This window comes from Mustelus asterias, chromosome 6, assembly GCF_964213995.1.
Source record: "Mustelus asterias chromosome 6, sMusAst1.hap1.1, whole genome shotgun sequence".
Classification (NCBI taxonomy): Eukaryota; Metazoa; Chordata; class Chondrichthyes; order Carcharhiniformes; family Triakidae; genus Mustelus; species Mustelus asterias.
The window spans coordinates 108,214,800-108,239,384 of NC_135806.1; the positions used below are offsets into that span (position 1 = coordinate 108,214,800).

Sequence of the window (24,585 nt, forward strand, 5' to 3'; positions counted from 1 at the left end):
AGTTTCTGCCATGGGTCTTCATGTGATGAAACTGGGTGATTCTTGACCTAGTCTTTTGGGCACTTGGGGCAGGATGTCCCATGAGATAGTGGGATCCGGAGCTACTCTGCCTCACCATTAAGACATTGTTACTTAAAGTGTGATGCAGCTTGATGGATAAGTTATCAACATTTTGAATGGTTGGTGGCAAGCTCTTCCCAGTCAAAATGTCAGTGCTTCTGAGGAGAGTTTCGGAGTGCCTTTTGAAGGACTTTGTCTCCCTGAAAGGTTGGCCATTTGAGAAAAAACAGGCCCCGGTGACAGAGACACTTTTCTGCCATCCAGACACAAAGTCCAGTCCATCAAAGTTGAACTTGCAGGAGTTTTTAAAAAAAGTTTATTTATTAATCTCAAGTAGACTTACATTAACACTGCTGAAGTTACTGTGAAAATGCACTAGTTGCCACACTCTGGCACCTGTTCGGGTACACTGAGGGAGAAGTCAGCATGGCCAATGCACCGAACCAACACGTCTTTCGGATTGTGGGAGGAAACTGGAGCACCTGGAGGAAACCCACGCAGATCATAGAAACCCTACAGTGCAGAAGGAGGCCATTCGGCCCATCGAGTCTGCACCGACCACAATCCCACCCAGGCCCTACCCCCACATATTTACCCGCAAATCCCTCTAACCTACACATCTCGGGACTCTAAGGGGCAGTTTTTAACCTGGCCAATCAACCTAACCCGCACATCTTTGGACTGGGCAGATACGGGCATAACGTGCAGACTCCACACAGACAGTGACTCAAACCAGGAATTGAACCCGGGTCTCTGGCGCTGTGAGGCAGCAGTGGTAACCACTGAATGCTAGTGGAGTTCAACAGTCCTCCCATTGAATCCGGAGCACGCTGACCATCATGACAGGTGAGGCTTTATTGAAGCCACCAGGGCCATTTATAAACCAAAGGTCAAATGGCCAAAGTTGCCATTCACTCACATCCTCCCGGATCACCGACTTCCGGTAGCTGAGGAAATTCTCCCGGAGACAACTGAGTGGGGTTTAAACCTCTGACATTGCGAATGGCAATGGTTGGAGGTGTTCCTTCGGAAGTGTCCCGCTCCCTTGTTTGAACCATTGCCTCAGTTTATACAAGTACATTTTAGTGATAAGGCCATTCGGGCAAGAGATACAATTCAGTGAAGTAAACCCAACCATTGGCAGGCAGTCTGAACCATCGAATCCCGACAGTACAGAAAGAGGCCATTCAGCCCATTGAATCTGTACTATACCGAGAAAACATACCATTCGTAGAGTACAGAGAGGAGAAGGAAAGGATTGGATATAGATAGTGTTGCAGTTACAGTGTAGAGAAAGATCAACTTAATATAAGGTAGACCTATTCAAAAGTCTGATGGCAGCAGGGAAGAAGCTGTTCTTGAGTCTGTTGCTCAGACTTTTGTATCTTTTCCTGATGGAAGAAGGTGGAAGAGAGTGTGGGGGTTTTCAGAGCTGGCTGGCTGTAAATGAAGCCTGTGTGTGTGTTCGAGGTGATGATCTTTCGGGACAGTGCTCTTAGGGTTGGTATGCCACTGGGGGCTGGCTGAGATTCGCATTCTCACTCTCAAACCTAATGGCAGCACGTTAGCGGGCGCTGCACGCTGCTTGCGTGGCTGCCTTCTTCCTGCTCCCACATTGCAGCCTCTCCTGTGGAGCCAGAGGAAGAGAGATGGCGAGTTTATTCAGGATTGTGCCTTCCTCAATCAGCAGCGGGTCCCGGAGCCTCCCCAGCGTCTGCACTCTCCAGCGAAGAGACTGTGAGTCAGCTTGATACTTCCTGCAGCCTGAAATCAACCCCAATTCACCCCAAACTTTCAGCTTTTGCTATCAGTTTTAGCTTTTGCTATCAGTTTGCGACGTGACGGCTTGCACGTAAAGGTCTGTCTTGGAGCTGGGTTGCAGGCGTTGTTGTTTTGCAGGTTTATGATTTGTTAGTTATATTGTTATTTGGGGTCAGATTGAACGCTGCGAGGCTCCACAAGCCACAAGTCTGTTACTCGCACTGGTTCTAGGATCTTGGAAAATGATCTTTTTTACACTTCTTGCCTATTCCACGGTGGATCAGTAAGGATTGGTCAAAGCATTCAATTCACAAAAAATGCTTCTTCCAGGAGCCCAGCAATGGCTAGCGACCCTACAATGAAGGACCCTAGCTTTAGTAACTTGTAGCAATGGTCCATTATGGTTCAATGCAAAACTTGAGTTAAAGCAATTTTGTGAAGAATGCCCCTATAACCATAAGTCCTTTCCAAAAAAAAACTTCCTTTGTGCCCTGTTCGTGTCCAGACTTTGTGAATCAGGCTTTCTCCATTCCAAATTCCTGTGTCTATATTTGTAATATCGTTCACCTATAAACTTGTGTTGTAAAATACTCAATTTGTTCACTAGGTTCTTTGTGTATCAGTGAATGGGATTGTTAACTGATTGAATATGTTCCAGGAGGTTTAATTACAGTCTCCAACAACACCTCGCTTCCGTTTGTCACCCAACGAGTATGGCCATGCATCAATTGGAAAGTTTGAAAGAAAAACTTTGTTCCCCAGTCAGATGATTTTTGACTGTCAAACAGCTGGTTCCACATCTCCAATCTTTATATAACTAATAAATAGGAGCGTTCAATCAAGGCTAACATTTCAGTGCAGTACTGACAAAGTGCTACACTGTTAGAGATGCTGTCTTTTGGATGAGATGTTAAATCAGGGTTCGGTCAGTTCCCTCAAGTGGACGTCAATGATCCCAAGGCAATAATATAAGGAAGAACAGCGGAGTTAGCCCTGTGTCCTGGCCAATCCCTCAGTCAACATCCCCAAGACAGATTAACTGGTAATCATAGAATCATAGAAACCCTACAGTGCAGAAGGAGGCCATTCGGCCCATCGAGTCCGCACCGACCACAATCCCACCCAGGCCCCACCCCCACATATTTACCCGCTAATCCCACTAACCTACGCATCTCAGGACTCTAAGGGGCAATTTTTAACCTGGCCAATCAACCTAACCCGCACATCTTTGGACTGTGGGAGGAAACCGGAGCACCCGGAGGAAACCCACGCAGACACGAGGAGAATGTGCAAACTCCACACAGACAGTGACCCGAGCCGGGAATTGAACCCAGGAATGTTTATGGGCGGCATGGTGGCACAGTGGTTAGCACTGCTGCCTCACAGTGCCAGGGGCCCGGGTTCAATTTCAACCTCAGGTCACTGTCTGTGCAGAGTTTGCACATTCTCCCCTTGTCTGCGTGGGTTTCGTCCGGGTGCTCCGGTTTCCTTGCACGATCCAAAAGATGTGCGGGTTAGGTTGATTGGCCATGCTAAATTGACCCTAGTGTCAGGGCGTTTAGCAGTGTAAATATGTGGGGTTATTGGAATAGGGCCGGGATGGGATTGTGCTTGGTACAGACTCAATGGGCTGATTGGCCTCTTTCTGTACGGTGGGATTCTATGATGTACCTTACTGTTGTGGGAGCTTGTTGTGTGCAAATTGGCTGTCATTTTCCTCAATTTCAACCTGACTTCACGACAGAAAAACTAATTCATTGGCAGTAAAGCAGTTTGGGACACCCTGAGGGAGTGAAAGGTGCTATGTAAATTGAAGTCTTTCTATTTCCAAAGATGTGCCGCTTAGGTGGATTGGCCATGCTAAATGGCCCCTTGGTGTCCAGCGTGAAATTCTGAAAGGGAATGCTGGAGGAGAGGGACATGGTGTATACGTGCACCAATCATTGAACGCGGAAAGGCGGGCTGAAAAAATTGTTCATAAAAGGGACCTTGGGCTTTATGAGTAGGAGCATAGGATACATTATTGTTTAAAACACAAGTTTGACCTCTACTGGAGATTTAAAAAAAATTCATAGGATATTGGCATCGCTGGCACAGCCAGCATTTATTCCCCACCCATAATTGCCCTGGGAAGGTAATGGTAAGCTGCTTTCTTGAACTGCTTCACATCATCAGGTGTAGGTCCACCCACAGTGCCGTTTGAATGTTATCTGCTTCCCTGTAGCTTGGAGAAGCAAAAGAAGTCAAATTTGGACAGATTTGAATAGGAACGGCAGAGAGGTGAGCCACAATTAAGTAAAAACATTTCATTTGCAGATAGAGTGAAGCTGAAAATGCAATGCAAGTTTCAATGCAGTGGTTAAAGTATCTAGCAATGTAATTTGGATAATATGCATCAAAGCAAGAAACTGATACAAAAACTGTTAGCACATCTTTATCTTTCATGGATCCTCTTGCAAATTGTAACTACTGGGGAATAATGTGCATGCAACATCATACCAAACCGGATTCTGTGCTTCTGACCAGTTGCACACAGTCTGATCCTATGGTGTGTTTCTGACTGTCATATCAAATCGGATCCTGTAGCATGTCTATGATTGTCATACTGGATCGGATTCTAAATTATAGTTGTCATGTGACAGTCAGGCTGAATCTGGCTGTAGAGTATACTTAACTTGCCTTATCTAATCTGTTTAAATTTTGCTTCAGCGATGCGGTAAAGATGAGACAGTATAGAAATAGAAGAGGAAATTGCCGCAAACCTGCTCCTGAAGATGTTTGTACCTGAAATACAATTAAAGTTAGTGAGAGATATGGCATAGTACAAACAGCCAGTTTCCACAGCTGAAAGAAGTGTTGATAAGGTGGTTTACCCAAATGAGAAGAAAGAACAGGCCTGTCAATGATGTGTTTGTTCAGGGAAAAAAGGCAAGGCAGTTTACCTAATGGGCGAGATTTCCTGCTCACAGCTTCAGAAACTGCACTGGCTGGCTTTACTGTTTCAAAAAGTGGCATGTATGTAAACATATTTCCAGCAATTGCTGTGGAAGCCAACTTTCTTACACCGGAAGCGACTGAAGACTGGTGCCCTACTCCCTATGTTGTTACACATTTACCATCCAGGGGATGTTATTGCTGTCGATGAGTTAGGCCTGTGATACCTAACCTGGGAATGAAATGCTTGGTCTCAGCGCTCAGGTGGGGAAAGCGGGACTTTCTTTTTGACACGTGCAAGGATCCATGATTAGAGAAGGCCTTGATGTGCACTTAACAAATCGGCAAGCATGGTTGTCATGATTTGCCCAAACAACATAAGAGATTGAATTATTCCTTCAGAGTTAGAGTCATAGTGTTTTACAGCACTGAGAGAGGCATGATGGGCCTTTGGCCCATCATGTCTGCACCAGCTATCAAGCATTTATCTGTTCTACAAAGAACAATACAGCACAGGAACAGGCCCTTCGGCCCTCCAAGCCTGCACCAATCATGTGTTCCTAACTAGACCATCCGTTTGTATCCCTCTATTCCCAGTCTGTTCATGTGGCTATCTAGATAAGAATCTAGGACTAAGAATCTAACCCTATTTTCCAGCACTTGGTCCGTAGCGTTGTATGCTATGGCGTTTCAAGTGCTCATCCAAATGTTTCTTAAATGTTGTGAGGGTTCCCACCTTTTCAGGCAGTGAGTTCCAGATTCCCACCACCCTCTGGGTGAAAAAGGTTTTCCTCAGATTCCCTCTAAATCTATGCCCCCTGGTTATTGACCCCTCTAGAACATAGAACAGTACAGCACAGAACAGGCCCTTCGGCCCACGATGTTGTGCCGAGCTTTATCTGAAACCAAGATCAAGCTATCCCACTCCCTATCATCCTGGTGTGCTCCATGTGCCTATCCAATAACCGCTTAAATGTTTCTAAAGTGTCTGACTCCACTATCACTGCAGGCAGTCCATTCCACACCCCAACCACTCTCTGCGTAAAGAACCTACCTCTGATATCCATCCTGTATCTCCCACCACGAACCCTATAGTTATGCCCCCTTGTAATAGCTCCATCCACCCGAGGAAATAGTCTTTGAACGTTCACTCTATCTATCCCCTTCATCATTTTATACACCTCTATTAAGTCTCCCCTCAGCCTCCTCCGCTCCAGAGAGAACAGCCCTAGCTCCCTCAACCTTTCCTCATAAGACCTACCCTCCAAACCAGGCAGCATCCTGGTAAATCTCCTCTGCACTCTTTCCAGCGCTTCCACATCCTTCTTATAGTGAGGTGACCAGAACTGCACACAATATTCCAAATGTGGTCTCACCAAGGTCCTGTACAGTTGCAGCATAACCCCACGGCTCTTAAACTGCAACCCCCTGTTAATAAAAGCTAACACACTATAGGCCTTCTTCACAGCTCTATCCACTTGAGTGGCAACCTTTAGAGATCTGTGGATATGGACCCCAAGATCTCTCTGTTCCTCCACAGTCTTCAGAACCCTACCTTTGACCCTGTAATCCACATTTAAATTAGTCCTACCAAAATGAATCACCTCACATTTCCCTCTACTAAGGGGAAACATTTCTTTTTATCCACCCTATCTATGTCCTTCACAATTTTGTACACCTCAATCAGACCACCACCACCCCCCCCCCCCCCCCCCCTTTCTCAGTTTTAAGGAAAACAACCACAGCCTAAAAAGCCTCTCTTCATAGCTTAAACACTTCAGGCCGGGCAACATCCTGGGGAATCTCTCCTGCACCCTCTCTAGTATAATCACATCCTTCCTATAGTATGGTGACCAGAACTGCACACAGTATTCTGGCTGTGACCTAACGAGTGTTTTATACAGCTCCATCATAACCTCCCTGTTCTTATATTCTATGCCTTGGTTAATAAAACAAGTGTTCTATATGCATTCTTAATCACCTTATTCGTCTGTCCTGCTGCTTTCCGGTCTCTTTGGACACACACCCCAAGGTCCCTCTGGACCTCTGTACTTCCTAGCATCCTACCGTTCATTGTGTGTTCCTTTGCCTTGTTAGTCTTCCCAAAATGCATCACCGTACCATTTTCAGGGTTAAATTCCATTTGTCATGTACTGCGGTAACTTGCCAAACTCTTTTCACCAGTACCTTGCAGTCCTGCAAACGTTAACACCAGGAAAGATAAGATAAGTGATGTTGGACCATCCACGGCACACGCCATCCAGGCTTAGACATTTACCACAGAGTGGTACCACTGCCAATTTGCCAAAATCCATGAGTTCGCTGCTGAGCACCATCATGGAAGTGCCAACAGGGTAATGCCTGCACTGCCCCAGAGAGGAGATGGTCCACCCCAATCTCAGGTTTGACTGAGTAATAAATGGAGCCTGGCCAACATTGCTGACAAATATCCTGAGGATAAATTATTAACAAAGGCTGCTCTACCATATATTACAAATGAAGCATTCTCCAGCAGAGACAATGAACATTGTTATGAATGCTGGTTGGGCAAACACCATTGAATGTGACATGTCTGTTGGAAGTGGACATTGACAAATGTCTCTGAGGTCTCAAAAGCAGGAGTGGTATTTGTGATTTGAAGGTGAGAAAGAACAGAAAGGTGACAACTTTCATGAATACTCAGATGAGGGACTGTCAGTGATGAACAAACTGCCCATGTTTTCTTACATTAAATAATGATACCATTCTGCCACATGCTCAATCAACCAAAAATAGTTGAATGTAAAAGAATGAGTGCCTTAAGGCAAATAAGGATAATTGACATTTTTGATTATCTAGAATAATAAAATATGCTGTCAACATTTAAATCTATTTCTTGAAAGTTACTTTATATTGTTAAAATGCTGCTTAAAACAGTTTAGATAAAGAAATTGCCATTTACTGCACAGTACTGCCTGTTACTACACCATACATTTAATCTGGTTTATTTTGCTATAAACAGTATAGTGAGATTTTATTGCAGAATACACTATCTAGCTTTTGGTAACATGAAAGCATGCATATGATATGCACAAATGTTCCTAAAAGGTATCCAAGTAAATTCCAAATTGAAGGTTTATGATAGGTAAATGAATGAATATAGTGATTGTATTCTCTTCAAATTTGTTAGATGGAAACTGGACAGTATCAATCCTAGCATTGTCTGCACAGGGCAAACCTCAATGACACTCCAAGCGTGCTGCAGAGACAGAACTCCTGTCAACAACATGTCCTTTCTGTGACACAGACTTTGTTACATTTTCTTCCTAATGAATGTCCGCTGTGACATTCTCGTGGACGCTGCATCATCCGAAGGTGCCATTGATTCATTCTGCACAAACATTCTGAATGTTGATAGATTTGGGAACTTGCTTTCAGGTTATGCTACCAGAAAGGGTATGCTGATGGCACCTCCATGGACAAGTGCCCACAGCAGGAAAAGTAAATGATTTGTAACAGAGGTCACCACATGTACAAAATTGGAGTATATCTCAGTCACAGAGTATAATTTTATGTTAAATCGGACATCATGGCATCATGATTCCCCGATATCATAATACCGGTCTTAGTTATACGGTAGGCAAGCAGGCACAACTTTAGTAAGCCACTTAAGTCCTAGTTGAGACAATTAAATTGCCAATACACCCCAAGTTTTCACTCTCTGTGCAATTTTACATTGATCACAGCAGCTACATTGGGTGGTGGGTGTGGATTTCTGGCAAGGTTGATGCAGCAGCACTCAGGTAGGCCACAAGGGCTGATAAGGAGCTTGGCATGGAAGAGTTGGAGGCTGCAGCTGAGACTGCGTGAGAGGAGAGGGGACTGTTATTTGGGAAACACTTGTGATGCCTTTGGTGGCTCCCCTTCACCTGGAAGCAAGTCTGAGTGAAGGGGAACTCTGTAGCCATGGAGGGGAATTTGATTTATTATTGTCACATGTATTAGTATACAGTGAAAAGTATTATACACTATACAGACAAAGCATATCATTCATAGAGAAGGAAAGGAGAGAGTGCAGAATGTAGTGTTACAGTCATAGCAAGGGTGTAGAGAAAAATCAACTTAATGCAAGGTAGGTCCATTCAAAAGTCTGATGGCAGCAGGGAAGAAGCTGTTCTTGAGTCGGTTAGTACATGACCTCAGACTTTTGTATCTTTTTCCTGACAGAAGAAGGTGGAAGAGAGATCCGGGGTGCGGGGGGGTCCTTAATTATGCTGGCTGCTTTGCCGAGGCAGCAGAAAGCGTAGACAGAGTCAATGGATGGGAAGTTGGTTTGCGTGATGGATTGGGCTGCATTCACGACCTTTTGTAGTTTCTTGCGGTCTTGAGTAGAGCAGGAGCTATACCAAGCTGTGATACAACCAGAAAGAATGCTTTCTATGGTGTATCTGTAAAAGTTGGTGAGAATCGTAGCTGACATGCCAAATTTCCTTAGTCTTCTGAGAAAGTAGAGGCGTTGGTGGGCTTTCTTAACTATAGTGTCGGCATTGGGGGACCAGGACAGGTTGTTGGTGATCTGGACATCTAAAAACTTGAAGCTCTCGACCCTTTCTACTTCGTCCCCGTTAATGTAGATAGGGGCATGTTCTCCGCTATGCCCCCTGAAGTCGATGACAATCTCCTTCGTTTTGTTGACATTGAGGGAGAGATTATTGTTGCCGCACCAGTTCACCAGATTCTCTATCTCATTCCTGTACTCTGTCTCGTCATTGTTTGAGATCCGACCCACTACAATGGTGTCATCAGCAAACTTGAAATTAGAGTTGGAGGGGAACTTGGCCACACAGTCATAGGTGTATAAGGAGTATAGTAGGGGGCTGGGAACACAACCTTGTGGGGCACCGGTGTTGAGGATGATTGTGGTGGAGGTGTTGTTGCTTATCGTATAAGATCGTATAAACCCTACAGTGCAGAAGGAGGCCATTCAGCCCATCGAGTCTGCACCGACCACAATCCCACCCAGGCCCTACCCTGACATATTTACCCGCTAATCCCTCTAACCTACGCATCTTAGGATTCTATGGGGCAATTTTTTAACCTGGCCAATCAATCTAACCCGCAAATCTTTGGACCTTTGGATCTTTTATCCTTACTGAATTTGGTCTGTGGGTTAAAAAGTTCAGGATTCAGTCGCAGAGGGAGGTGCCGAGGCCCAGACCATGGAGTCTGGAGATGAGTTTTATAGGAATAATAGTGTTGAAGGCTGAGCTGTAGTCAATAAATAGGAGTCTGACATAGGTGTTCTTGTTATCTAGGTGTTCCAAGGTTGAGTGCAGGGCCAGGGAGATGGTGTCTGCTGTGGACCTGTTGCGGCGGTAGGCGAACTGTAGTGGATCCAGGCAGTCTGGGAGGCTGGAATTGATTCGTGCCATGACTAACCTTTTGAAGCACTTCATAATGATGTATGTCAGAGCCACCGGACGATAGTTATTAAGGCACGCTGCCTGGCTTTTCTTTGGTACTGGGATGTGCAAATTGCACACAACCACTATCTGCACATTCTGCGGGTGTGTGCAAGTTACCCTGGGAGTAGCCAGGAGCCACAGCTCTTTGTGCAGTGCAGTTAACAGGTTGAATACTTGGACATAAGGGTTATCAGTTAAAGAGATGGCCCATGACACCAGTCAGGAATCCATGCTCTGAAGCAGGGCACAGCTACAAGGTGAAAAGATTTTTGGTCTGTTAAAAATGAATTTCTGATGCCTGGACTGATCTGCTGTACCCTGCAGCATACACTGGCTTGGGTTCCCTGATTGTGGCAGTTTGCTGTACACTTCATGACTTGGTGCTGTAGAGGTGGGAGGAGTTGGCAGGTGAGGACATCATGAAGCAGCAAGCAACCTTGGATGAAGAATTCAATGATGACTCAGAAGGACACAGGTTTAAGGTGCTGGGGGGTAGGTACAGGGGAGATGTTAGGGGCAAGTTTTTCACACAGAGGGTGGTAGGCGAGTGGAATCGGCTGCCGTCAGTGGTGGTGGAGGCGAACTCAATGGGGTCGTTTAAGAGACTCCTGGATGAGTACATGGAGCTTAATAGGATGGAGGGTTATAGGTAGGTCTAGAAGGTAGGGATGTGTTCGGCACAACTTGTGGGCCGAAGGGCCTGTTCGTGATGTAGTTTTTCTATGTTTCTTAAGGAGAACATTGTGTACAATACCACCATGCTGCAACACGTGAAGCTTAGCAGAGAATAGGTGCTAGGAGCCTTTGATAATGAGGCACTTCACACAATGAAGGAGAGGCCTTTCCCCCTCAGCCATAAGGTTCTGCCCGCCAGCTTACAAATGTCCACCCCAAATGATAAAATCCTGCTGTTGTAGGGAAAAATCCCTTGTACCAGTGCACTCAAGGAGGTCGAGTCACAAGGCAAGGTTCAAAGCGTTTTTCTTTATTGTACAATTACTGGGATCCCAGGGAGACCCCTGTAGCCAGCTTAGAAACAGTGGCTTGGCCACGTTGATCTCAACAGTTACACATTTGCTCTGGATATTTATAGGAATCCAAATTCGAGCAGGAACATTTGCTCATACATTTTTACAATACCTAAAAAGTGACCTATCTGATCAGGAAGTTCCCTGGTAGACTTTGTCAATTTGCATCTGTATGGTGTGTGTCCGTGTTAATGGGACTGCCTGTTCTTGCCCCGGTGTTTTAATGTATTTCCCATTATCCTCTCGATGTGTCCCCTTATCTAAATTGACCTCTGATGTTTTGTGTCTGTATTCTATGCTTGCGAGATTAGGTGTTAATGTCATTTTGTCCTGCTGTGTGTAGGGGGATTTAATCTAATCTTTTATTCTTTTTATCCTGGTTTATTAAGTTTCTTTGCCTGCCTTGGCCATTTTATTCCCATAATATTTTATTGACAGTACAGTTATGCCATATATCCCACTGCCAGGTCTTGACTCGCAGATATCCCGATCTTCTGGCCAAGGGCCGGTTTAAAATGCCGCTTCGTGCTGTTGCTGGGCAGAATAAGGATCTTCCATCAAACTTGAATTAAAGGTTTCTCAGCTGTGCAGAGGGGGATTTAAACAAATGTCCATTCGAGTGTTCCCCTCTGCATTGTGGGCACGTTATGAATGGTGCCAATCAGTCCAATAAATAAATATGTTTAATGAGGTGAATATTGATGAGATAATAAAAATATGGCTTTGGAAAATGGCCTACTTCAGTCCCTCCTCTCGTCCAGGGGGTCCCATTCATGGCTGACCCCCCCCATGGACGATCTTCAGAGGTACAGTGACTTGTACAGATGTCGTCCTTGCCGTTTTTCCTCTTCCTCTATGATGTGGTTAAATTCTTGCATCTGGATACTGGCAGTGGGTAGCATTCTTGATGCAATGTTTGCACATATCACTTTAATACAGGTTAGGCCCAGGCAGAGTGTGAACAGGATGGCACTACTAAAATTAATCCCTTCATAATGTATGCTCCCCAAACTGTGTTAAACAGCCACCCTAACCACCCATCAGTCCCTGTAAATCCCTGTTTAAAGCTATCCAATTGCTTTTGTATCCCGGGCATGGCTGCTGTTATGTTTAATGTCTCGTCGTGTACATATGTGATGCATTTTCCTTTGATGATGGTGCATACCCCTCCTTGTCTGGCTAGCTGATAGTCTACTGCATATCTCGTTTGCTGTGTGTATAGTCTGAGTTCTGCGAGTTCTTGGTCAATTGCACCCAGTGCTTGTAGGGTGCTGTTTCCTAAGATGGTAAGTCCGCATATGAAGAAATTCCTATTACTGGCACTGATCACCCCTGCGGCGCCCCCTAGGGATAGTGTCCCCAGAAATCCATACCCCAAAGAAGATCCTAATGTGACAGGGGCCTGCCAGTCGGCGCAGAATTCTGTGCTGATGGCCCTGGTCACTATGCGTTTCTGGACATGCCCTTCGCTTGGGCACGGAACCATGAGAGGTCTGATTGTCCCTACGGAAAAGAACCTTGGAGGCCTGTCTGTGGCCGTCATGTATACATTTTTGAATAAAAACACATAACCTTCTTTAACCCGATAACATGCATTACCCCGGGGTCGTTTGACCACATGGTCCCATGTTGTGGAACCTTCCCTCCCCCGGGACTGTCCACTTGATTGTACCCCTTGGTGAGAATCAAATGGGTATGTCCCCGAGGCTGAGCTTACGTGGGTGCCGTTGCACTTGCCACACATAAGCTGCCTACCCGCGGTGACTGCAATGCATTTTTGTTGCTTGCAGTCACAAGTGAAGTGTCCTTCCCGGACCCGGCACTCCCAGAGAGCACAATGTGCCTCAGCGCACGAATCATTTTTAGGGACAAAGGCATGCACGCACCCCCATCCCTCTCCCTTAAAACATTGTGGGTAGTTCCTATGTGTCTCCTTCCGTTGGGGTCCCATCCCCCCTAGAATTCCCGGCTCAGTGAGCTCTACACACCTTCCTTGTATCCCTTGTTTAAAGTACCCAATATGTTCCTTGCAGGGTGCCCCCGATGTGTCAATAGTGAATAACTCTTGTGGGAGCCACCCTGGTGTTGCGATGAATAGGGAGTTTACTGATCGCGCTGAAGGGTAACAAGCGGTCCTATTCCCATAGATCTGGATGTGTGTTTTCAGGAATAGGTTTTCTTCCATGATTGGTGGTTCTGTTCCCCTAACCCCCATGTGTTGGAGCGTATTTGCAATGGTCATGGTTATCATCAAATATGTCCCTATTCCCATATCGTTTTTTACAACAGTATTTTTACAGTTATAGTATATACAGAAAATAAACAGGTAATTAAATTAAAAGTAGTTTGTTCCGACGTCTTGATAGTAGATCTGGTCCTGGTTCCTGTGGAATTTGAACGAACGAAAACGGTATCTTTAATTCATTTGTCTTCATACAGCTTTAATTGAGTCCAATGTTTCCAGATCCCCTGTCCCCTTATATCTATGATGTGGAGACCACATTGTCTGTACCTTTAAGACCTGGCTGCCTGTAGAGATTCGCATTCTAATTAGTATTCTGTAACTTGATTTCTGTGTCTGTGCACTGTTTGAGAGCAGATATCCACTCCATCTGACGAAGGAGCAGTGCTCCGAAAGCTTATGGTATTTGCTACCAAATAAACCTGTTGGACTTTAACCTGGTGTTGTGAGACTTCTTACTGCCCTTATATCTATACAGGCACAGGTATCTCCGCTAATAATGACCTCGTAAGGTCCGTGCCATCTTGGGGCAAATCCTGGTTTTGCAGGAAGCACTTTTGTTAAGACCCAGCTCCCGGCTTTTGGGACCTCTGGTAATATTTCTGAGTCCTCCTCTGTATCGACCTGTGCCTGATTTAAAATTACGGACTGGCGCATCCCCTTCAATTGGGTGCTAAGGTCTCGGATGTATTGACGGATCTTATCCTTTATCGGACCTACATCTGTCCAGCCTGTAATAATGTTTTCGGGTAAGAGCATTGCTCGCCCGGTCATCAGCTCATATGGAGTCAAGTCGGTAGTTCGATTTGTGGTCGCCCTGAGCCTCATCAGAACTGCAGGTAGGACTTCTGTCCAATTTCTACCTGAGGATTGCATTGCTTTTGCCATGGTTATTTTTAGAGTCCGATTCATCCTCTCCACCATCCCGGAACTTTGTGGGTGATAGGGGATGTGAAATTTCTGTTTTATTCCTAATAGTTGGCAAATGTTTTTCATAACCTTTCCTGTGAAATGTGTTCGCTGGTCCGAATCAACTTGAATTGGCATCCCCCATCGGAGAATGACTTCTGCTGCCAAAATCCTGGCTCCCGTTAGGGCTGTACAATTGGTTGTGGGGAATGCTTCTACCCACCTGGTGAATTGATCATCTATTACCAGGCAGTATGTTTTCCCGTGAGAGGGGGGCAATGGTCGTATGAAGTCCATTTGTATCTGTTCCCAGGGTCCCTTTGGTCTGGGTTGGTGTTCCATCTTTACCTTTATGGGCTTCCCGGGGTTGTGCTGTGCACATATAATGCATCTGCGGCAGTATGCGGCCACATCCCGTCCCATTCCTTTCCACCACCACTCTCTCCCCAGGCTCTATATCATTGCATCCCTGCCTGTATGGGGAAGTCCGTGGTGTAGTTCCAGTAATGTGTTCTGGATACATCCTGGTGCCAATACCCGGTTATCTTTTCTCCACACCCTGTCAGTCCCTTTAACTGCGCCCAGCTCCTCCCATCTATCTCGTTCTTGTCGGGGAATGTCCCCATGTAATTTCTGTATGTCAATTTCTTCCGGTTCTACCACTATCGCTGCAAGGGGCAGGCTTTTAATGTCGCTGTTTTATAGTGCTTGCTGTGTCGCTGTGTCTGCGGCTTGATTCCCTTTGAAATGAATCCACCCCGGGGTGTCCCTTCCGGGTTCCCGCTGGTGGGCTTTTATTTTAATTACTGCGGCCTCTGTAGGCTGTTCACTAGCTGCTCGCAGCGCCCTTATCTGCTGTTGGTGTTTAATGGGCGTACCTCCTGTAGTAATGAACCCCCTTCTCCCCCATGCGGACATATAATCATGATCACACCAAACGCGTATTGGCTGTCTGTATACACATTTACTGTTTTCCCTGCTGCTGATCTTAAGGCTTGGGTGAGGGCAACTAATTCTGCTACCTGAGCAGACTGACCCCCGTCGATCCGTCCTGATTCTAGGGTTTCCAGGTTCTGGTCTACTACTGCCCACCCTGTTCTTGGTGATCCGGATACATATTTGCGGGACCCATCCACATAGAAGGTCTTATCTGCTGTTGGAAGGGGTTCATCTCTAATCTTTCCTTCCTTGCTATCTTCGTCAATTTCTCCACAGCTGTGCGCTTCCCCAATATCTAAAATCCCTTCCGCGGGGTTTTCTCCCGTGTCCCTAATGATGGTGACTGACTTGTTAGGTGGTAGGAGTGTGGCCTCCCACCTTGCCCTCCTTATATTCGAGACTGTTTTGAGTTTGCCCATGTTTAGCATCTCTACCAATGTATGTTTCGTGTGTAGCACGATATCTCCTGTCATGACAATGGGCTCACTTATCCTCACAGCCCATGCTGCACAATCTAGGGCGGCTATGCACCTGGGCATCCCGGTGACTACTGGTCCCTCAGCCATTGAATAATACCCTACGGGTCTCTTTCTATCTCCATGAGTCTGTGCCACTACGGCAGAATAGAAGCCGTCCTGGTTATCACAGAAGATGTGGAACTCCTTGCTTCCATCTGGCAGTCCCAGCCCTGGGGCTGAAACTAACCTAGCTTTCAACTCTGCATATGCTGTCTCTTGCTCTTGTCCCCACTCTATACTTTCCAAGGCTGGCTTTCCTCCCTTCACTAGTCTCTGAATTGGCTCCGCGGTTCTTGCGAAGTCAGGGATAAAACTCCTACTGTAATTGAATAGTCCTAAAACTTTTCGGACCCCTCTTACTGTAACTGGTCGCGGCATTTCTTTAATCGCGGTTTGGCGGTCTGCGGGCATTTCTTTAATTCCCTGGGAAATTAGGTGTCCTAAGTACAGGACCTGGGGTTTTGCAATTTGTGCCTTATGTGGGCTGACTTTCAGCCCAGCTTTTGCCAATCCTTCTAGTACTGCATACAGGGCTGCCTTGTGCCCTTCTTCTGTTTTGGACGCTATTAACACATCGTCCACATACTGGAGGACCGTATTGTCCTCATGCAATTTCACCCTACTCAGGATATCGCTCATTGTTCTGTGAAATATGGCAGGACTGTTATGAAATCCCTGTGGGAGGCGAGTCCATGTATACTGTTTCTCTCCCACAGTGAAGGCGAATTTGTTTTGGGATTCTGTGTCCAGCGGAAGGGACCAGAACCCATTTGCTATATCTAGCACCGTGAAAATTTTGTGGTCTTGTGCCAATCCGTTTAAAATAGTCGAGGGGTTTGCCACAATGGGGTGTAATTTAGGTGTTACCTTGTTCAAACCTGTGTAATCGATGGTGAGCCTGTAGCTCCCGTCAGGTTTTATAACTGGCCATGTGGGGGAATTGGTGGTACTGGTGGTTTCCCTGAGGATTCCCTTTTCTATTAAACCCTTGACTATTTCTACCACTGCCCCTTGCGCTTCTCTCTTGATAGGGTATTGTCGGTGGGGCTTGTGTTCCGGTCCTGGGGCTTTTATCGGTTCTGTGTCGGTTAGTCCGGTATCTAATTTCGTCCCAGCCCAGGCTTCGGGAATGGAAGCGCAGATGGCTCCGAACCCTTCTTTTTCCTGATCCCAATCTCGGGCCACAATGGTGGCTACCCCAACCGTCCCCAGGTGGCTTGCTAATGTCCCTATTCCGGTCTTCCTACCGTCAGGTTGTGGCCAAATTAGTTTCCCTTTCCCACAATCTATCAGCACCTGGTATTCCCTCATTAAATCGTTCCCCATGATTGTGACCTCATTATTCTGACATATGTAAAATTGCATTGGAATATACTTGTGGTTGATTTCTACTAGTGTGGTTTCGCTAAGACAGGCGGGTATTCTCTCTCCCCCTACCCCGGTTATGTGTATTCTTTTGTTGGTCAGTGGCAGGGGTAGGTTTGTAATTGATATGGCTGCTCCCGTATCTACTAACATGTGGCATTCCCTACCCCCTACCAAGGCTTCTACATATATTCTCTCCCCCTCTTTCCTGTATTGGATGGGAGCTACGGGCTGTGAGATTTCGACCAGTGTTGGTCGATGAGTGGAGTGGACGGACACCGGCTTCTGTCGGGATTCACTGTCTTCTGTGGGCGTGGCTACACTAATCCTCTCTTGTCTCCCATCTCCCTGGTTTGGGGTCTCTTCTAGTCACCCTAGTGGATTCCGGGAATGTGGTGCCCCCGGGGTTGGTCTATAGTTGTCTTGGGGTCTCCCATGTTACCCCCAACACGTTGCCTCGGTGTGCCCTGCCCTGTGGCAGTGGTAAGAAGTCTCACAACACCAGGTTAAAGTCCAACAGGTTTATTTGGTAGCAAATACCAGAAGCTTTCGGAGCACAGCTCCTTCGTCAGATGGAGTGGTTATCTGTTCTCAAACCACTCCATCTGACGAAGGAGCTGTGCTCCGAAAGCTTATGGTATTTGCTACCAAATAAACCTGTTGGACTTTAACCTGGTGTTGTGAGACTTCTTACTGTGCTTACCCCAGTCCAACGCCGGCATCTCCACATTGTGGCAGTGGTCACAATGGGGCCCGCCATTCTCGGGTTTCCCTTTGAATGGTGCTCCCCTGCAGAATCTAGCCATATGCCCTGGCTGGCCACACGTGTAGCAGCTGAGCCCGGTTCTCCCCTTATCTCCGTTATGGGGGGTTCCAGTTCTCTCTCGTCTGGGCTTTGTCTGGGCAACCTTCCCTTCTTTTATCCCGCTAGCCCACTCGACTAGCTCGTCATAGTCTTGGGATGCTATCACCCCCACCTTAAGGATTTCTTGGTGTACCTCTGATAGCCCGTCCTTGAATGCCTGGATAAAAGCCCTGTCTCTCCTATCCACGTTGTCCTGTCCTGAACACTCCCTATATACCTGGAATAATCTCTCTCCAAATTCCGATGCACTTTCCCCCTGTCCTTGTTTAGTATTTGTGATCCTGCTCCAATTAGTGGGGGAGTTCCCTAAGACCCGTTGGATTTCGGTCTTAAATAATGTTAAGGGTGCCTGCTGGTCGTCTATCTCAGCCGTTGTAGGAACGGCATGTGTCCACCTTCCTCCATTATAGTCCTGTGCTGCTTGGGTCGCTGGCCCTCCTGCCACCAACCTCCATTTATCCGCTGGACAGGCTGCCCTGACCAGCTGGTGTATGTCCCTTAAATGTAACTGGTGTCCTACCCAGAGTGAATCTAATTCGCCCCAAAATCCCAGGTTTGCGCTGGGTTTTAACTTCCCCAGGGATGCCATAATCTGCTGCCTTTCCCCTGGGGTAAAAGGCTTATAGGTTGCTTTTGGGTTGTGCTAATGTCCCTCCTCTGGTGACTGGCGCTAGATTATAATTTTTTATGTCCCTTTCTGATACTGGAGCGGTTGTATGTTTCTGCACTGACTCGTATGAGGGCCGAGGGTCCGTTTCCTCTGATCTCTGCGTTATCTCCGCAGTGTGGTTTCTGTGTTCTAATTCCCTCACTCTCTCCTGCAATACCTTAATTTGTTCTGTGTCTTTGTGTCTCTCCTCCATGGAGGCATTTACCTTCTCAATTAGTCCAGCTAACTGGGTCGCTAACATTATTCCCATTACTTTTGTTTTGTCCCGTTTAACTCCGTCTACTCACTTTCTCTGATCTTCTAAAGTTTGTGATGCGTTCCACCCGTTCCGTTTCATCTTTGCAACAATCGCTTCTCTGGCTAACAGATTTTTTTTTGTACTTTTCCAATTCAATCAAATCAAGTCCAATTCAGAGTCTCAACAAGTTGAGACATTTCCAATCCAAGCTGACAAGACAGGGCAAGCGACCAAATTGCCCTGTCCTGGGCCTGATCTACATGAGCCAAGCTGATTGGAGGAGCAAAGCAACACCTCCTCCAAGACTTGAGCTCATTTGCATCTTAGCCAAAAGGCCGAGATACCGCTTTTAAAAATTGCTTCATATGAAACATATGAAGCTTCAATGTAACCTAATGACCTTAACCAAGTGCAGCATCCAATCCATACTACACTTGATCTTAGCCAAAAGGCCGAGAAGCGGCTATCTCTGGCTAACAGATCTCTGGCTCTGTATCTCTGGCTAACAGATACTTAAAAATGAGAGCTACTGCAGTTTCTCCCTCAATAACGTGGTTTGCCATTTTTCTGTCTAACAGTCCTGCAACCCCCGTATGCTGATTCCAACAGTAAAAGTGCCCCAACTCTCTCTCTCTTATCTCCTGTCACTGATACTGCTCCAGCACCGTCTGTATTGCTGTAGGGTCTCGTAGTGGGGTCCCAGTGGGTCTCTGCCCCTGTGCTCCCCCAACTATTCCTGACACCTCACGCTTGGTCTATTTTGTGTTGTCTTATTGGGATGTGTGCTGGTCTTTAGTGGGTTTGTCGGCCCCTGTCCCCGGCCCCTTTAAGTACAACGCCTCCCGCTTGGCCACCACCTCCACTAGCAAGGTTGATCCGTTACCCCAAAAAGGGAGTTTCAGCTCCCTGGTACCCTGCTATGGACTGTGGTGTTCCCTACAGACGAACAAGGTTATCAAACTCCGCCCGGGTCCCTAATGGATTCTCCGTCGCCGTGTCTCTTGGTCAGGATGGATCGGGTCCCCTCTTCCTCAACACTTACACATATGTATCTGTTATCAAAGCCCCTGTTATAATTAGTAACTGTATCGACTCTGAGGTTGTTCGTCCCTTCAGAGTCTGTGTTGTTACCCGATTTACACTGTCCGTGCCTTGCACCCTGAGTGCCTGTGCCTCTTAGCGCCCGCTTCAAAACCCAAACTTAGCGTGGGAGATTTCTCCTCTTCACGTCCAGTTTAGGGTAGGGCACCTTGAGTCAAGCACTCCCTTGTCCTATTGCCTTGGCACAGACAGCGGTTTCATTTACAATCCTGGGTTAGTTACACCAATTAGTTCTGCATGCGGTTCTTATCTTTATATTAGTCTTAATTCCTTATTCCCGTTATCAAATAGCCCAAAACCTGTTATCTTTACCTCTGGTCCTCTATTTCTATTAAAGTTACTTACCTTCTCCCACGCGGTCGTTCTGAGCTATACCTCTTTAGTGCAGAATTCTGTTTCAATTTAAAAAACTTAGGCAAGATTATACAGTTCTACAAGACAATATTTAAAACGGACAAACCCTAACCCTTAAATGTACCTCGCTTTGAACGGAGACTTGTACTCGCCCTTGACTGCTCTGGATTTTTATCAGATTCGTTTAAATTTGATCCCGGCTTCCAGACCGTGGCCACCAGTCAGAAGTCAGATATCAGGTCGGGACGGTAGCACAGTGGTTAGCACCGCTGCTTCAGAGCTCCAGGGTCCTGGGTTCGATTCCCGGCTCGGGTCACTGTCTGTGTGGAGTTTGCACATTCTCCTCGTGTCTGCGTGGGTTTCCTCCGGGTGCTCCGGTTTCCTCCCACAGTCCAAAGATGTGCGGGTTAGGTTGATTGGCCAGGTTAAAAATTGCCCCTTAGAGCCCTGGGATGCGTAGGTTAGAGGGATTAGTGGGTAAATATGTGGGGGTAGGGCCTGGGTGGGATTGTGGTCGGTGCAGACTCGATGGGCCGAATGGCCTCCTTCTGCACTGTAGGGTTTCTATGTTTCTATGTTTCTATCAAATCCTGAGCCGACTGCGCCATTTGTTGTAGGGAAAAATCCCTTGTACCAGTGCATTCAAGGAGGTCGAGTTGCAAGGCAAGGTTCAAAGCGTTTTTCTTTATTGTACAATTACTGGGATCCCAGGGAGACCCCCATAGCCAGCTTAGAAACAGTGGCTTGGCCACGTTGATCGCAACAGTTACACATTTGCTCTGGATATTTATAGGAATCCAAATTCGAGCGGGAACATTTGCTCATACATTTTTACAATACCTAAAAAGTGGCCCATCTGGTCAGGAAGTTCCCTGGTAGACTTTGTCAATTTGCATCTGTATGGTGTGTGTCCGTGTTAATGGGACTGCCTGTTCTTGCCCCGGTGTTTTAATGTGTTTCCCATTATCCTCTCGATGTGTCCCCTTATCTAAATCGACCTCTGATGTTTTGTGTCTGTATTCTATGCTTGCGAGATTAGGTGTTAATGTCATTTTGTCCTGCTGTGTGTAGGGGGATTTAATCTAATCTTTTATTCTTTTTAACCTGGTTTATTAAGTTTCTTTGCCTGCCTTGGCCATTTTATTCCCATAATATTTTATTGACAGTACAGTTATGCCATATATCCCACTGCCAGGTCTTGACTCGCAGATATCCCGATCTTCTGGCCAAGGGCTGGTTTAAAATGCAGCTTCGTGCTGTTGCTGGGCAGAATAAGGATCTTCCATCAAAGTTGAATTAAAGGTTTCTCAGCTGTGCAGAGGGGGATTTAGACGAATGTCCATTCGGGTGTTCCCCTCTGCATTGTGGGCACGTTATGAATGGTGCCAATCAGTCCAATAAATGAATATGCTTAATGAGGTGAATATTGATGAGATAATAAAAATATGGCTTTGGAAAATGGCCTACTTCAGTGCCAACATCCCAAAGGCCCAGAGTGCAAAGTTTCTCAGAGAGGGAGCCTCCGAGTACCACCAAAAATGGCCACTGGCTTACTGTTGTTGATACTGCTATGCGATTCTTCACAAAGATGACACAATCATAATCGGTGATGGTCCTTTAATAATGTGCCTCAGAACAACGTAACACTCAGGAAAACAAATTGAAAGAGCACTCGTGATGACACACGTGTGTCTATTGTGATTTAATTTGTTTGTGTGCTGTGCCATGGTGATCCCCCCCTTCATTTCTGGCTGCGCTGGAGGCAGGATGCTGACCCTGAAGCCCTGTTGGCCAGGATAACGCTGACAGGCTTTCCATGGCCGCCTCAGCCCAAGCCCATGAGGGCCCTGATTTTGTGAGCGACTCCTGCCCAATGGCAGGAGTTTCCTCTGTTGCCGCGGCATCCTGAGATGCTGGTGTCACTGGCAGAGCAGCGGAGAAGATGCTGTCACCATCAAGAATGCCCTGTCAAGAGCCCCCAGATGCAGATAGCCCATTCCCTCTGGAATCTCTCAGATCTTCACACATCTCCTGCTGCACACCCAAAATTTGCTGCCTTATCGGGCTCCAGTGGCTGCTCATGTGCCTGGGATTCAGCCTCTTCCAGGACCCTCCCCACATTCCTCCCAAGTGTCAGAGGTCTGGACTGTCACCACCTCCGTCAACTGGCCCACCGATTGTTTGGTGCTCAAACCAGTTGGTGCTACCTTTCTGGGCGATGCATGAATATGCTACAAGGTGATAGCACCCAAGCTGGCAGAAGGTACGGAGTAACAATGTAACGATGCAGCCTCTGAGGTCCCTCCTGTTGGTGGCCACTGGGGCTGATGACTGACCTGTTGAAGAGGACACAAGGATGACTATCCCTCAACACTGCAGAAGAAGACTTGAGCCAAGATCACTATATCTCAGATAGATACCTTTCACCAATTACAGAGCGATGTGTAGCCAGCCATTGCCATACACACATCCACCCCCTATGCTGAGGTAGGGCCACTCCGGTACTCCCCATTCCCAAGCACCAACTTCAGCCACTCCTCATCCAATTAATCTTCCCCCAGCTAGCTGGCCAACTCCAGGATGTCTTCTCCCATTTTTGTCAGCACTCCCCTACAAGTCCTCATTCTCTCCTGTGCTGTGGGCGATCCATTCCAGGAAGAAAGTGAGATAATGATGAGTTCCATATCTGGTGGAGTCAAATTAAACTCGGCGCTTCATTTTTCGGCTGGTGCAGACAAGATGGGCCAAGTGGCCTCTTTCTGTGTTGTAAACAATCTGTGACTCTGGCTCCTTTGGGGGTTTCCTCCAAGCTCTGGTGCTTTTCCACATGATGTGGAGATGCCGGCGTTGGACTGGGGTAAACACAGTCAGAGTTTTAACAACACCAGGTTAAAGTCCAACAGGTTTATTTGGTAGCAAATGCCATTAGCTTTCGGAGCCTTGCTCCTTCGTCAGATGGAGTGGATATCTGCGCCATCTGACGAAGGAGCAGGGCTCCGAAAGCTAATGGCATTTGCTACCAAATAAACCTGTTGGACTTTAACCTGGCGTTGTTAAAACTCTTACTGGGCTTTTCCATATCACAGTGCTCTCCCCATGACATCCAACCTTCCCGACCATCACATCTCAGCCCTAAGGTTTCAGGCGGGCTGCCAGGGCTCCTTGAGTTGGCATTCTGGCTGCACAGGTTCCATTCACCCATGTCCCTGGCTAACGCTTCCCACGCACAATAAACAGAGACCCTCCCATCAGTATGTGTTCACATTGAGAGTTAGGATCCTCACTCACCCTTGCAGAACAAAGAAGGTTGTTCACCCTTTTGTGGCATCTTAGCCAGGTCCTATGCACAACCGCGTAGCTACCAACCTCCTCTGCCACTTCCATCCAGGTTTGCTTCGCCTGACGCGATGTCGCCTCTTCCCTTCCCACGGGAGAGGAGCTTCCCACCATTCGGTCTCTGAGAAGGGTACACGTGGAGTCATCATCAAACCGTGAGGTCACGTGTGACTGTACTGTTGCGATTGCTCTAGCTAGGCAATGATATTAATGTTTCTCAGTCTGTGCCAGTGGGGGTGGGGGGAGGAGGGGTGGCGTGGGACAGCTGGATGAAGAGTCAGCGGTCATGTTGAGTGCCTCAGGCTGAGATTTGCACAGTTGGTGACAGCCCCTCCATCTGCAGCAAATTGTAAATGACTGGTCCTGCTAACCCCCTGCCGCAGCTTCTCCGTCACCCTGATACACACAGTCAGCGGCTCTTTAACCCACCCATTGACAGCTGCTGTTTGCTGAGGGCCTTCCCTTTCTCTGCCTGACTACCTGCCTTTCCCACTTTACCAACGCTGCCACCAGTAGCTGCTGATTGGCCGGCTGACGACTTAATCTCAGCGGGGCGATGTGACTGGGTGAGAGCTGGCACGGTGTATCTCTGCCACCATGACCCCCTCCCCAACACCCATCATCTCAGGCAACGCCCATCAGTGTGATTTCTCATGCCTTGACCACAGATATTTAAATGAAATCCGAATTGTATTTCTTTCTTTCTCACACTCTCTCTCTGCTTGTTGACTAACACTCATTGTGCTTTCCATCATCTCTGTTCCCTCTAATTGTCTCTCATTTCTTCCTTGAATTCGTGGTTCCTTCTGTCCCATGTTTTA

At 46.9% G+C, this 24,585-nt stretch overlaps 1 protein-coding gene and 1 pseudogene across 1 annotated transcript in view; one reads left to right on the forward strand and one right to left on the reverse strand.

The window, feature by feature from the left end:
- The first annotated feature begins 1,470 nt into the window (after window positions 1-1,470).
- LOC144495054 (isocitrate dehydrogenase [NADP], mitochondrial-like) overlaps window positions 1,471-24,585 on the forward strand; it is an 82,201-nt gene continuing 59,086 nt past the window's right edge. The window contains exon 1 of the mRNA XM_078214889.1: window positions 1,471-1,797. Within this exon, the coding sequence (XP_078071015.1) occupies window positions 1,710-1,797 (88 nt within the window). The 5' untranslated portion in view covers window positions 1,471-1,709. The remainder of the gene's footprint in view (window positions 1,798-24,585) is intronic.
- On the reverse strand, window positions 19,235-19,437 carry LOC144495385 (U2 spliceosomal RNA; annotated as a pseudogene).